The sequence below is a fragment of the Astatotilapia calliptera genome, chromosome 6 (assembly GCF_964374335.1).
Source record: "Astatotilapia calliptera chromosome 6, fAstCal68.1, whole genome shotgun sequence".
Taxonomy (NCBI): Eukaryota; Metazoa; Chordata; class Actinopteri; order Cichliformes; family Cichlidae; genus Astatotilapia; species Astatotilapia calliptera.
In genome coordinates, this window is record NC_137427.1 from 25,379,940 (window position 1) to 25,395,057 (window position 15,118).

Here is a 15,118-nt window from a genome sequence, read left to right on the forward strand (position 1 = left end):
GATTCTAACCTGCGTGTAACGCCAGGGCTGGATTAACCTGCCAGGGGACTATGGGCCCAAAGAAAGAATTGTATTTCATGGAACATTATATAGATCCAGGTCTGCTGAGTGGTGTGTGATCTGGATGAGAATAAAGAGGGGGGAAAGATCTACAGGAACGCTGAGATAAGCATGACAATGTTCATTCAATTAGCTGTAAACATCTACACATGGATGTCTAGCTGCTTCCGGCTCACAATGAAGAGCCGGAGAGACAGCATTCAGCCAGAAGAGAACAAGTAAACCTTCACGCCACCAAATATCATTTCCCAACAAACACAACAGCACATGTTTGGCTGTTTAAATAAAGAATTACCTTTTAATTTTCCTACAGCAATGAAAACTGTTTCTGTAACTGTGTCTTCAGTGCCCTTAACCCCCATCTACCATCTGCTCTGATGGCCGGGTTCATTGTTACTGGTCGTGCCCTTTATTATGTGTGAATCTTGATTTGCATAAATCTTGTTTCTAAAGCCCTGCGCACAGCTGCTTCCACACAGCACAGGCACCACAAACCGATTCAAATGCACCCAGTAATTCAGTGTCTTTAATAAACTTATGTTGAAATTAGTGAAGCAATCCAGTACAATAATATAAAAGCAGTGGAGTTTCATCATTGCACATCAGAGCCATGACACAAATGACAAAGCAAAAGCAACATGTGGTCCTCTAGTGTCTTTTAAAAGCTTCACACAGAGAAGCCTGGACACATTTTCTGTCAGCTATGGGAACGACAACACCTGCATCTTCAGAGGTTTACTAATCTACCAAAAAATGAACTTATACATTTTAAATATGGATCTTTAAATTGTGGAACAATCACAGAATGATGTTCCTTAATGTAAAACTGCAAAGACCTGGAATATCTCATCGTCTAGAGTACACAATATCATAAAAAGATTTTAAGAATCTGGAGAAATCTCTGTACACAAGGGACACGGCTGAAAATCAGTCAGTCGGGATCAAAATAGGGAATCATTGCATGGGCTCAGGAACACTTCCAGACATTAACTGAGGTAAAAAAAACAAAAAAAAACAAAAAACAAAAACATGGATGCCACATTCTCCAGACTCGGTTGAAAATCATACATCTCTGACTGTATTGAGGTGCTTTAGGTCCCATGAGATTAGCAGCACCATCAATGCTGAAACGTATATACAGGATTTCAACATAACCTCCTATCCAGATGACCTGTCTGTCAGGGAATGCCTTGAGTATTTCAGTAAGATGATACTAAACCTCATACTGCAGCATCTAATATAACAGCATGGTGTTGTCCACAAGTTTCATTGTACAATGACAATAACCGGTTGTTATTTTATTTTTTAAAGTAACCGAAGACATTTCTATACAAACAAGCTTTTAATTCATTTTTTTAATTGTTTCATATTATTATTTTATGTATCTTTCTGGTTTTATTGTGAAGCACTTTGTGATTTTTATCGGTGAAAAGTCCTATATAAATACATTTTACTTACTTACTATTCTATTCTATACCAGTAGAGGAGTCTGGGTGGCGAAGAGGCCTGGCAGCAGTCCAGATCTTTCACCAACTGAAAACAATTGGAGCATACCTTAACCCTTAAAAATTAAATTCCTTGAAAAAAATAAAGGAGCCTTGTACTGCTCTCCTACTGCCTGGATGTTTGGTACGCATGGTCCACCTCTGACAACAGGAAGGCTGTGCACAATGTAATTAACAATTCCCAAGAAATCACTGGCTCCTGTCTCAGGAAAACCAGGGTCATTACAGGTGACCCCTTGCACCCTGCACACCACCAGTTTGACCCACTACCCTCTGGTGAGCGTCCAGGGTCACTAACAGCTTCTTCCGATGGGCCACCACACCTTACCAATCTGAGCCACGGTCTCATCACTCAGGCCACTCACAAACAGACTCTTGCCTTTCTCTTGTTTTGTATATATTCCTCTAGATTATATATACACATTATTTCATTTCATAGTTACTTTTGTATTTCAGCTGCTCAAAGCACTGCCCGTCAAATAGGCCCAAGGTGCTTAAAACATTCCTCAGAAATTCTGGTCCATGTTGGCGTGATGGCATCAAACAACTGTTGCAGAGATGATCTGAGATTTTCATGGCATCAGAAGATGGGTACGATGTGGTCTTAAAAAGATGGACTCGGGTAGGCTGTGGCATTTAAACAATGCTCAGTTGGTAGTAAGGGGCTCAAAGTGTGCCAAAAAAGAACCTGAACACTCTTACACCACCAGCAGCAGCGTGGACCATTGATACAAGGCAGGATGGATCCATACTTTATGTTGTTAACGCCAAACCCTGAACCTACCACCTAAATATCAGGGTACAAATTGAAACCCGTCACGTCAGGCAATATTTTTTTAACACCTTCTGTTGTCCAATTTTAGTTCCTGTTCTTAGGTAACAGGACTGGCACTTGGTCTGGTCTTCTGCTGCTGTAGCCCGTCTGCCTCAAGGTTCGACATGTGTTCACAGATGCCTTTTGCACACCTTTGTTTTAATGAGTGGTTATTTGACTCACTGTTGTTCCTATCAGCTCAAAGTAGTCTGACCCTTCTACTCTGACGTCTGGTATCAACAAAGTATTTTCACCCAGAGAACTGCTGCTCACTGGATATTTTTCTCTTTATTGGCCCATTGTCTGTAAACCCTGGAGGTGGTTGTGTGGGAAAGTTGTAGATTAACTGATTCTGTAATACTCAAACCAAACCGTCCGGCACCAACAACCAAGCCACGTTCAAAGTCACCTTTCTTCCTCATTCTGATGCTCGGTTTGGGCTTCAGCAGGTCGTGTCTACATGCCAAAATGCACTCAGTTGCTGCCTTGCGACTGGCCGAGTAAATATCAGCACCAAGAATAACGTAGCCAGGGACTGTAATATAATTTAGCAATCCTAATAATAGAACTAATCAGTTTTAGTATTAGGATTAAGCAGCAGGAAACTGATGCATGGGTGGAGTTAACAATTCCATCTATCGCTCCAGTGTTACAGATACTAAAAATGTTAGCTGACAGCCATCAACCACTTACAGAAACTAACAGGAAAAAACTGGAAGAGAGAAAAATGAGTTTGTATGAGCGAGCTTAAGACTTTCTGACACCTTTTAAGGCTATTTTGAGAAGCAATTTTGCAAGAAACTTTACAGGGAGTCTCTCTTTTCCTCCACAACCCTATGTTTAATATAGTTTGTGTTTGGAGGCTTAAACTTTACACGGCCAACGAGGGGAGTCTCCTGTAAACATGACAAACGGTATGAGCGGTGATGTTATCAGTAGTTTATTGTATGTTAATTCCAACACATTCAAAATGGAAAGGAAGAAAGAAAAATAAAATAAGGACCTAAACGTTAAAAAAAAAAAGGGGGAAAAAAAAAGTCTCCACCTACAACAGTTTTGTAATAGCAACAAGGGTAAACACAGTAAAATGAAGATGGCAGCCAAATGTTTACCACACTTGCTAAAGCCAAGAAGATACTTCTATTTCCATTAAAAAAAAAAGGGTTGGAATGATTTACAATGAGGATCCATTAACTGCACTTTTAAATCACAGAAAAATAAATTAACACTTTTTCTTCCTTTTTCCTTTCGAGGATCCTTTAAAGTTTCGAGAGGGATGAGTCGTTAAAGACCTCAGCGAGAAAAGAATTACCCATCTATAAATTTCTACCTTCGAACGTTTTACCACCACTGACATGGAGAAAGCACGAGATCGGTTTGAAAGCATGATGGCTCTTCTTCACCACTCTCTTCATTGACCGTTGCTGTAAAAAGTATGATTGCAGTCAAGTGCCCGCGTTAAGCAATTACCTGACAAATAGACATTTGGTGGGGAGGGGGTGGGTGGGCTGAGGCACTCGAGGACCAAAGAGCTGTCATTTTTCTGCAATGTTAGGTCAAAAGCTGTTACCAAGTTTAAAGTTTAAAAGCCATTTCCACATCTGAAAACATACCACAAAATTACCAAGCATGACTGTGAAAATCTACCTTGACGATACCATACTTATTTACCACGTCTTGTTTCAACTGCGAGTGAGAAGGAGAGATTTCACACTAATTACAAAGAGCAATTTCTTTTTTGCAGCCAGATGAGAAATTTGGAGAGGTTGTTGTGTTGAGACTGACGAGATTGTCCCAGAAATGTTGGAAATAGTGCAAAACCACCAGACAAGGAAGACCTCATTAGTATATTTGTCAAGAAAAATGCTACATCATCATTTTACTTCCCGTTTCAGTGCAAGATAACAAAAGAAAAAAAAAAAAAGAAAAACACGTTTTCCTTTCCAGCCGAAACCAAAAGGTCTTCCCTCCCTTAGAGTGGTAACAAAAAAAAAAAAAGAAAGAAAAATGCTAATGGACAAGGAGGAGCTGACATGTATGGCATTCAGATAACTCAAAATATGCACAGTGAATAATCAGCATATGAAAATACAAATGTTTTAACGCTAGAAAAGTGAGTGCAGTTATTTGCTTGTCTGTAGGCTGGAGGGGACCGACGAGCCCCACGCATACAGATCTTTACAAAAATTGTTGCTGAGGAAAAAAAACAAAAAAAAAACAACAGTCTGACAACTTGTGAGTCCAGGGGTCAACCCGATTGCTGCCATGAGTCGATCAAAACTACGGCCAGTGTCTGAATTTTATTCTGAGACATCGCCGAAGCGTCAGTTCAATGAAATCGTGGTCGTGCGGAGCTATGACCTGTTAAACCAAAAGACCAAGAATTCACTGCCACCATTTTTAATGTACCTTGTTTTTTTTTGGAGGGTGAAGTTCTTAAGATGTGGGGCTGCACCTCTTTGGTGTTTTAACAAAACAGAGCATGAGGCCCCTATTGTCTCTACAAAACCCACGACATACAATTACAACAAATGTACAAAACTCACAGCAGATTATCTGTAGTAATAAAACAGTATGGAAAATGAAATATGCACCTGAAAAACAAATCTTATGAATACTGCAAGTATTTTTTTTTCCCCCCAAAATCTGCTCTCAGCAGATACCAGTTCAAAAAAAAGAAAGAAAAGAGCAGCTGTGTAGCAGCCCCAAACCACTTTTAGCTTTAGTAAGACTGGAAAAGGTGAAAGAGAAGGCACCATCATGCTTTTATCAAGTCGAGAGAGAAATGGATATACACAGAAAAGCGAAACATACAGTAAACTATGATTTTTGCTGTACATTTATTCAATTACTCCGCACTTAAGACAGGAAGGGAGGGAAGAGGGAGAGAGGTGTTGACCATCCCAGTTTCGCAGTCTAGCTGGCAGGACTTAAAAAAAAAAAAGAAGAAGAAAAAAAAACTAAACACTCAAGAGGGGATCAAGAGGGGGAAAAAAAAACAAACAAACAAAAAAAAAAACCAAAGAAAGAAAACAGAACAAGAGCAAGCCGCCATCATTATTATTACTCTTCTATTGTTCAGCTTTGTTTCTCATTTATCCTTTGTTTCCTCACTCATCGGGTGTAAGTCCAGGATTAGAGGATTTTTTTTTGATTCATAAATGAGAGAAAAGTGTCATGTAGATTTGTTTATCTTGTCCATCCAGCAGTAATCGAAAGGTTGTTTTGGGTCAAAAATGTGAAAAGTACATTGGTCACAGCCGACAGGCTGCGAGTGAGGCCTGCCCCGGTTAAGTCGTATCGCTTTGAGACAAAACAGGTCTCTCCAGCTGCGTCCCGAGCATGGATGTCAACGTAACATGACAAAAGTACCCATTAGTGCATATTGATGAGAGCATTATGCAATTTTGAAGCAGTGGTCTCTCAAAAAAGAAAAAGTAAAAGGCAAGCTTTCCCCCCAGGAACTGCACAGAACTTTGCATCTCACTCTTCTCGACCTGTGACGGGCAGAAAACCATACCATATAAAATGTGCAATAGAGGGGAATTCTTGAAGCAGCGCCCCAGTTAAGTCAAGGCATATATAATCTCTTTTGATGGGCTGTATTATTGTGGTTAAGTCTCATCAGTCCCTCCTAATGTGGCAGATTACTCCTGGTTGGTTTGCCTTTTTTTCCTTCTTCTTCTCGCAAATTTACAAATTAAAGTCTGCGAATTCTTGAGAAACCTGAAAAGGATGCTCAGCTCACAACTAATAAGCGACATTTTTTTGTTTGCTTATTTTGTTTTGTCTATTTCACAAACAAATGGTTGACAGGCTGTGTCACATTCCAAAGCATAGAGGGAACAAAAAAAATAAAATACCAAACAAAAACAAATATATACTTTTATACATGAAGATTTCTTTTCGTTAACGAGAACGGTTGAAGATGAAGAACACGATACTACTTCCACACTTGAAGGGAGGAGGGGCGCTCTTTTCAGCGACGAGGGGTCGTGAAGCGGCCCTCTCCCTGGCCACTGGAGCCCCTTCCAGAGCCCATGCCGGGTTTGGGGGCCATGCTACCACGAGGCGGCGGTCCCCTTCCATCACGCATCATCCCGCTTCCCACGACGCCTCGTGAGCCTCCGGCACCCCGATCGTTGCGCCTCATGTCCCGACGTTCGTCTCCCCCACGGGTCTCTCGTTCACGCACTGCTCTCGTCTTCTTCTCCTCCACGTTCAGACGCACCTCGCCTCGAAACATGATGGGCTGCAGGGAAAATTAAGAAGGGCACGGTCAGTTTCACTTTGCTCCTCTCCCAGACTATTTAAGCATTACTCTCCAGGTCTGTTTCATTCAGGTGGCAGCGACCCAGAGTGAAAGGACACTGGTGAGATTGACATTGCTGCCAACTTGAAAAGCATGTTTTTAAGGTTTATCCTTACCACCTCACTGACCAATAAAACCCCACTATTACCTGCTACTGTGTAATGGCATCAATTTCGATATCAAATGCAATTTCCTGGATTTTTCTTGTCTCGTGGGCATCACTGATAACCCCAGCCTCAAACAGCAAAATCTTTCCCCACCCCATAAAAAGGACTCTTGAGCATGTCTGCAGGACTGGTTGAGGCAGAGCTGCCATTTTTGTTCACTCCCTGAAAATATGATTCTTTACACCTGCACTTATGCGTCTGTGTGCTGGATCTTCTCCACTGTGTCAAAATGGCCACTCTTTAACTTGAACTCCAATTTTGTTAAAGAAGAGGCAAAACCTTTTGACTGGGTTTGGTGGTGTGCAGACATTTTGTTACTGTAGTCCCCCAATTTTTAGTGGGCAGGCATAAGGTAGTGCAGAGACTTCAGGGAATTGCAGTAACACATCTGCTTATCGTCTCATCATGGATTCACAGAGAAAACAAAACAAACATGTGCTAGGCTGGATGTCACAGATTCAGGATTGGACACTGATAAAGACCCATGATGATGCTTGGCATGAAAGTTGGGCCAGTTTGACAGCAGAGTTGTGTTTTGTCTGTCAGTGGCTAATTTGCAGATGCACTAGTGCAAGCAGTCAGAACAAGATTTTTCACAGAGCCATCAGGAAGAGAACAAAGTCTGAAACCAGTCTAGACACACTCAAGGAAAAGACCCTTGAAGTTTTTTCCTTTCTCTGGGTGGAGACACGATAGCAATTTGACTTCGTCATCTTGCTTTCCTCTTTGCATATTTAAAATCTCAATATGTGACTGACAGGACAAGGGATGCAAACAAATATATCACAGAAAACAATGACTTATGTTTCAATCAGTATGTATTCAATCTGAGCACGTAGGTGAACCCTAGCATCAAATGAAATGTAGCAATGCGTGTCACCAAAATCCACCACCAAATGAAACAAAGTGGGTAATGAAATGTTGATACATGCCCCTTCTACCTTGGCCCCCAGGATTCTCTGCACAGGCTCCGAATCGTCAAAGACAACAAATCCAAAGTTAGGCAACTTCCCACCAACGCCCTTGGTGTTGATTCGCAGTTCCACCACAGTTCCATATGCTGAAAGATCAGGGGATAAATTAAAAAAATAAATAAAATAAAAAATTCATCAATTTTGAATATTTTTTTTTAATGTGGAAGAAAATAAATATATTAAAAAAATAATTATATATATATATTTAAAAGCATACTCATAAAAAACTCTTTGAGCTCGTTTTCGTCAATGTCATGTGGAAGATTGCCAACAAAAAGCTGGTGGCTGTCAGGGTACCGAACAATTCGCCTGCTATCCATGTCACCAGACTCTGAATCGCCCCTGCTACCTGCAAATCAGAACAACAGGCAATGAAAATGTAGAATCACACATCGGATCAACAACTGAAAAATGTTCTCAGTAAGAAATAAAACAAGTGCTTTAAACAGTAATATTTACCTTTGTTCACAAAACTCAAGTGCTGTTTTCCTGTTTGAGAGTCTGAAGAAGCAACGCCATCTAAAAAGCAACACAGACGTACAGATAGTATAAATAAACCAGATTTAAACAAAAAACCAAAACAGAGGAATCTTCAATCTGAGGAGGTCGGTGTTAGCATTACCAGATCTGGGACCCCGTGGAGTGAAGGGTGGTCTGTCGCGAGTGCGCTGGTCTCTGGGGCGAAGAGGTGCCGTCTGTGTCTCCGGCTTTGCATCGGCTCTGGGCTAAACAAGGCAAATGAGAAATTAATATCATCTCAGCTTTATCTAGGATCAGACAGAAATCTGTCCTTTTGTGCTGGGGCTGTATGTCATTCTGATCTTTTCCTGACAAAACTTTTCCTTTTTACTGGTTGTTCAACATATTGGTTGTTAGCATTCAAGCGGTTGCTTCAGGTTTTAAAGAATTGCTGAATTTCCTCCATATTTTCCTTGAGGAGACTGCATATGCTGAATATGCCTGGTTCCAAATGAAAATTTTTATTTTGTTTGCCGCATGAAATCGGAAAAGTCCAAACACGTGTTAGTGTCCTTTTCAATGAGCAGAGGTCATTCACACATGTGTACCAAAGTTATTGCTCTTCTTCATCACAAACATTCAATGTGATGCACGTTTGAAATGAGCACTGCAAGAGACTTCTAAGAAGGGCCTACACCTATCAGAGGGGCACCTACAGTATCTCATTATTAAGGTTTAATTTACAACAAGCTCTCTTGGTTTTTAAGTTAATAAACTCATGGTAGTTATTTACCTGTGAGCTTGGAGCCTTAACAACATGGGGTGAGATTCCAGAAGAGGTGACTGTGCCAGAAGGAGGCAGGTTTTTACTGGTCACCAAGGCCCAGGAGAAAGGCTGTTAGGAGTACAGTAACGCATCATTAGGGCTACACTGATAATGCTCAACAGCCACACTGTCATATCAATGTTTGTAACTTTGATTAGAGCGCATTAGTGCCATGTGGATTCTGTATCGTCCTGCTCTGTGCATCTTAACATTACAAAATGCATTGTTTTTCCTTCTGGCTTTAAAACTGGATCACAGTAAAGTTGTTATTCTCTAAAATGTTAAATGCATCACTTTAGATTCAATGAACTTGTATTGCCCCTTGTAATATGAGATGGAAACCACTAAGAAGTAATTTCTCCTCACCTTGGGAGGCTCCAGGGTGTTTGGTGGAGACTCCACAGGGACTGGTGAGGGTGCCTTCTCCTCCATCTCTTCAAGAACCTTCTCCTCGACCTCGGGCTTCGTCTCCTCTACCTTGGGCTCTGGTTCGGGTTCCGGCTCTGGCTCTGGAGCTGGTTCTTCCATGGGCTCTTCAACTCCGTTGCTGCAGACCACAAATAAGGAAACATGAAACAAATGTGTCACCTCTGCAGACGGATCATATTTGAGAGACTTTCATCTTACATTTGATTGCACCGAGTTCTAATCAAGTTCTGCGTACCTGACGGGGTGAGGTTCATAATAGGTGCTGCTGTTTGGGCTTTCCTGAAGTGGTTCAGGGGAAGTCGGCCTCTCCTCTGGCTCCTCTTCAACCTCCTCCTCCGATTCTGCAGAAGCAAAATAGTTAAAAAAAACAAACAAAAAAAACAAGAGCACTTTAAAATATGAACATCTACTTAAACTCACTAGTTTTAAGAAAAAGAAAAGTCACTCATGAAAATCTCACCCTCATCAAGCTCAGCTTCGGAGTCTCCAAAAACCTCATCCTCATAACAGAAGATGTCATTGTGGACGTAGAACTTGTTCGCCACTGAACCCTGAGAACATGAAAAAAAAGAAAAGAAAAACTGTTTAATATTTATACACAAACGGCACATGTTACAGTACTTCATGTATATCTTTTCAATTAGGCTGGTCTTGTGTAGCCCTGATAAGAATTTATTAGTCTTTGTAGGTTTTCAGTCATCCAGGTCATGGTGGTTTAAGGATCTTGGAAAGAAAGCAACTGTACTTTTCATAAGTAGCGAGTTTCATAAAGATATTCATCAATTATTCAGAACTGAAGATGCCTCTTGGATGAGAGGTGAAATGTCATCACAAAACTTCTAGTCGCTTTCTTTCCAAGATCCTAACACTATTTACTTATTCCCTTTATTGTGAGGCCACTTTGAGACAAGTGGGAGCACCAAGAGGTAGAAGCACTCACCTCTGGAGCAAGCACAAACGTTTGCATGAACTTCCTCATGGGTTGACCATTGTTCGACAGTTCTCCGAGGACTTGTACCACCACTCCATCGCTCAGTGTGGCATGAGCATCCACGTGCCTGATCTTTGTGTGGCATTCACTAAACTGCAGCGACATGACCTTCTTGTGGATTTCCTAAAATATGCAGGGAGGGGAGAAAAAGAAAAAAAAAAAAAAAAAGAGAGAAAATGAAGGAACTAGGAAAATAGGAATCTTATTTCTAGACTCTCAAACTTTTAATTACTAATTTGGCAGGTTAAAAATCAGCAGAATTTACCCAGTGTGTTTTAATTTTATAAGTATACATCAGCTCAGGATGCAAGATGGTATTTTTACCTCTGGTAGTTTAATAATACCATTTTTTTTACTTCCCCGTACATATATTCTTTGCAGACAGCGACTTATTTAAAACGTTTAAATTCCATTAAAATGACATTTCACTAAAATTAAGTATTACCCCATTAATGAACTGGGGCTACAGTACCTACCGCTTGCCCATACACTGCTTCTGCCAACTTTCCACTTGGGTCGAGTCCTCCATGAACGTAGGAAGAATTCCTCCCGTAAAACCTAATCGCAAGTTAAAAAGCATCATTACCCATGCACAAATTTCCCATCAAATAGACTGTCATGTAAACATTTTGCAATTACCTGTGCAGAAAATCTGGTGCTTTGTTTAAGAGTGTGTAATACTGCCTCACAAACTCCCGCCCTACAAGCAGGGGACTTGGCTTCTCCATCACCATTTCTTTGGTAAACAATATTAAGTGCTGAAATGAAAAAAAAAAACAACAACAAACAAAAACAAAACAAAAAACGACCAGGATTTAGTTATTATACCGTGAAGAGAATGCATTTAAACATTCAGTTGGTGATTACACATACCCTAAACCACATTAGAAAAAGTGAAAATATTTAGTTTGTGGAAAAACATCGTGGAAAGCCTACCACATAATACTTAAGATAACTCAATACTATTAAACAACACCGTGCATAACTAAAAAAAACAAACAAAAAAAACAAAACAAAAACGGCCATATATTTTTAGCAACACTCAAAATTCCTCCACTAGGATTACATCTGCATTTTACAGCACTGGCTTAAGCTAGGCAGTCATAATAGAGTGGCAACCGAGTGACGGACACAGAAAATGAAGTTCAGAATCAGTTAAAGCGCATCGTGCATTGTTTGCGATCAGGCCATTTTAAGGAAGTCCATGTTGAGCACACGCAGTTGCAGTGCCTGAGGTAAACATGGATGTATCTGAGCAGCAAGTACAGGAAGTACAGAAAGGGCTCCTCTTTGCTAGAAAAGCGCTTCGTTTTCGTCGTCTAGGCCCACGTTTCATCAAACCAACATTAACTCCATACCAAAAGCAAGACAGTTGACTGTTTAGCTGGCTGGCTAATACACTAGCCGACATTCAACTGCGCCATCACGTCTATCCAATGAGACAAAGAGGGAAACCAGCTGATGATTAAAAAGGGAAGCTAGTAGTGCAGGTGCTCTGGTTAACGAGTGGAGAAAGCCAGCGAAACTACCGCTAAATTGAGTTGCAACTATACATCACGTTCATGTGTTATATCTGCGTAACCATATGTAGATGAGTGGCCTGCTATAAAGGGCCTTTTCGTCTAACCACATTTTGTCATCATTCACGTTTATCACGTTAACAGACGGATCCAAAAACAGCACCGTATGTGCGCCAGTTCTAGAAGATTAATGAGCACTGAAACGTCGTTAAGCTGACACACGTTATATAGTGGACTGAATGAATATGAATGCCACTACCGGCCTCTTTGCTGTCACCGTAAACTGCTAACACGAGCCCAGCAAACTGAATCGAAACTCAGAGCCTGCGACACTGCTAACTGGCTAACACTAGCGTTAGCTGACTTGTGGCGTCGTCGTTTTTTCTTTCGACAGGGACCACTTGTTCAGACAGCGGGCATATTTCATTTACACGCAACCCTGGAAAACAGACAACATCCACACATACATACAACTAGCAGGCTGTTTGAAGGCAGAGCTCGGGTAAATCAAGCCGACCTGATGTTAAGCCCGGCGTTAGCAATGGCTAAGGCATTTGCCATTGTAGTTAACCAACAGAGAGGTTCCACTACTGATACTATTCACTCACTCTTTTAACATTTGTTACAAAGCCCAAGTAAGATAAAGCTCCCTCACACTTCTATTAGCCAACGCCTGAAGTGTCCAGCTATTATCAATGAAACAAGTTAAGAGCTAATGCTAGCTCTCAGAGACAACAAAGGAAGACGATTTAACTAACTTGATTCAGAGTTAAAACGTCTAACCACACAGCTAATGTGGAATATTTGCACAATAATGACACATTTTAGTCGCCAACTCTGAATTATTACTGGCTGTAATCGATTGGAATAGTTGCGGTGTAACTACACAATGCAGCTAACATTAGGCTAGCTGATGCTGTAACCATTAGCTTAGAGGAATGCTAACTTACCTTGTGAAAGACCTATCTATGTAGACAGAATGGTGTGTAATAAATAATTATGAGCAACCGACTGTAAAGGGTTCTGAATTACAGAAAATCCCAAATGAGATACTGTGCGATTTCCCACGCTGCTCTCACTGACAGTTTATGATCTCTGCTCTACCAGAGATTGAAGATTTAAAGCGATAGCTTCGATTTATTGTTGTACCCCTGCAATCCGGGGCTGGGAACCCCCATTACACAAATTCAGCCAATGGACTGATTACACTGGGCAACAAAGAGAGTGACGTCAGATAAATAACCACGCCCCTACAAAACTATCCGCAAACGTGTGGAGCGTAATTGAAACGGTACTCATGGACAGGAGTGTTTTTAAACTCTTTAGTTGCCCTGCATTGAGGTTTTTGCGGTGTTTTGATATCGTCTATGTTGATATATACGTAATTGTCTGTAGCATGCATACTGCATGCATAATAACATGCATACTGTATACTGTTTAAACGTGCATATCAAATCCATAATTCTGTGATTACAACGCATTCTTTTGGTAAAAATCTCATTACAAACCAGTTCTAACTGTGAACAACTTCTTCTCCTTATTCTCAGCTGTTCCATTTAGGGGGTCCACCTCTAATTCTCCTTATCACTAGTATCCTCTTCTGTCACACCTACCCTCTGCATGTCCTCCGTTACATCCATGAATCTTTGCATATTCAACAGTACTCTGTCCAACATATACACTATCCATCTTCTTCATATATCCGAATCATCTCAGCCTTGCCCATTTATCCTCGTCTCCAAACTGCTCAACCCGAGTTGTCCCTCTGATGTACTCAGTTTCTATCTGGTCGCTCTCAAGAAAATCTCAGCATCTTTAGCTCTCCCACCTGTACGTTGGTTACCTGTCGTTTTCTTAGTCCCACCATCTCCAAACCATATATCATAGAAGGTCTCACTACCATGCTGTAAACCTTTCCTTTCACTTGCCACCACCCTCTGTTCTCTGTTCTAGGTATTTAAACTCATCCACCTGCTCCCTATTCTCACTATTGATTACAGTGTTGTCTGCAGGCATCATAGTCCATGAAAACCCACCTGACAACTATAGAAGAAACTCATCTCTATCAGTCGAAAGATGACATAATATTTTTCCAGTACACCAGGGCAGGACCGTTTCTCAGTCAAAGTTGTTAGTTTATTTTGATTTGTGTGCACTGACTGTTCTGCTCTAAGATGTTTACTGTATGTTTCTCTGTCTTCGGATTAATTACCTGTGGAGACAGAGCAAAAGAAAGCTTTGTGAAACTTAACTGAGACTTGACACCAAAAGTGAGGTTATTTAAACCGATGAAACAACAGTGAAGCATGATTTCTGACATTTAACTCTATCTTTGATTTTGGGTTTCCCAAAAGTGGATATTAAGCACCACCATGTGGTCAAACAGGCTTAATGCCTGTTACTGTGGGACATTTTTTTCTTTGCTGGTAAAAAAAAAAAGAAAGAAAGAATAAAAACCTGCACAAAATGTAGGGAAAGGTTAAAAATAATCAATCTTGGTTGCTTGGTGGTTGATATATGTGTTTTGTCACTGACGTAAATAGAAACAAAAGCTTGATTTAATACTTTTACAATGTTTCTTAAAACAGTTTGGTTTACTAAATTTAGGTGAATAGGCAAAGTTTTGCTGATTTGATGTTTTAAAAAATATATAAAGTTAAAGTCGAAATAATTATTTTGTAAGATGGGTGACTTGTACATTTTTAATATCTACAATCTGGAAATCAGACAAGCTTGTTTTTTTTTAATATCATACATCTTTGTTTTTAATTTAGGATGTATAGTGCAGAGAAAGTCAGAGCCTGATCATCGGTGCATTATACATGTAACACCTCCATTATCATGGCTTACTAGAGTGCTGGAAAGACACAAAATAAAAAATCTGAAGTTGCATTTTTTTAACCTCCAAAAGTATTGAGAAAATTTTTTTCCATAATGTTTGGACACATGAAAACACATAATACAAATTAAATTATATAATAACTAACAAAATGGAGAGCAGACCGTAGGTTAACATCATTACCTAACTAAACAAAATTACTGAAACCATGTTTGTTTGTGG

General features: G+C 40.3%; 1 protein-coding gene across 4 annotated transcripts; it reads right to left on the reverse strand.

Moving 5' to 3' along the window:
* Nucleotides 1-5,200: 5,200 nt before the first annotated feature.
* Nucleotides 5,201-13,233, reverse strand: g3bp2a (G3BP stress granule assembly factor 2a). Of its 4 annotated transcripts, none has more exons than XM_026171286.2 (13): nt 13,008-13,233; nt 11,177-11,295; nt 11,014-11,095; nt 10,487-10,660; nt 10,007-10,097; nt 9,782-9,887; nt 9,484-9,664; nt 9,085-9,186; nt 8,455-8,557; nt 8,292-8,351; nt 8,050-8,181; nt 7,800-7,918; nt 5,201-6,631 (listed from the first exon to the last, which is right to left on the reverse strand). In XM_026171286.2, exons 2-13 carry the CDS (start codon nt 11,269-11,271, stop codon nt 6,359-6,361), a joined length of 1,518 nt encoding a protein of 505 aa, XP_026027071.1. In that variant the 5' UTR covers nt 11,272-11,295; nt 13,008-13,233; the 3' UTR covers nt 5,201-6,358. The 4 variants fall into 4 exon arrangements, with proteins under 4 accessions (XP_026027071.1, XP_080159117.1, XP_080159119.1 ...); XM_080302991.1 differs by having other exon boundaries at nt 7,791-7,918; XM_080302993.1 differs by lacking the exon at nt 9,085-9,186.
* Nucleotides 13,234-15,118: the final 1,885 nt, after the last annotated feature.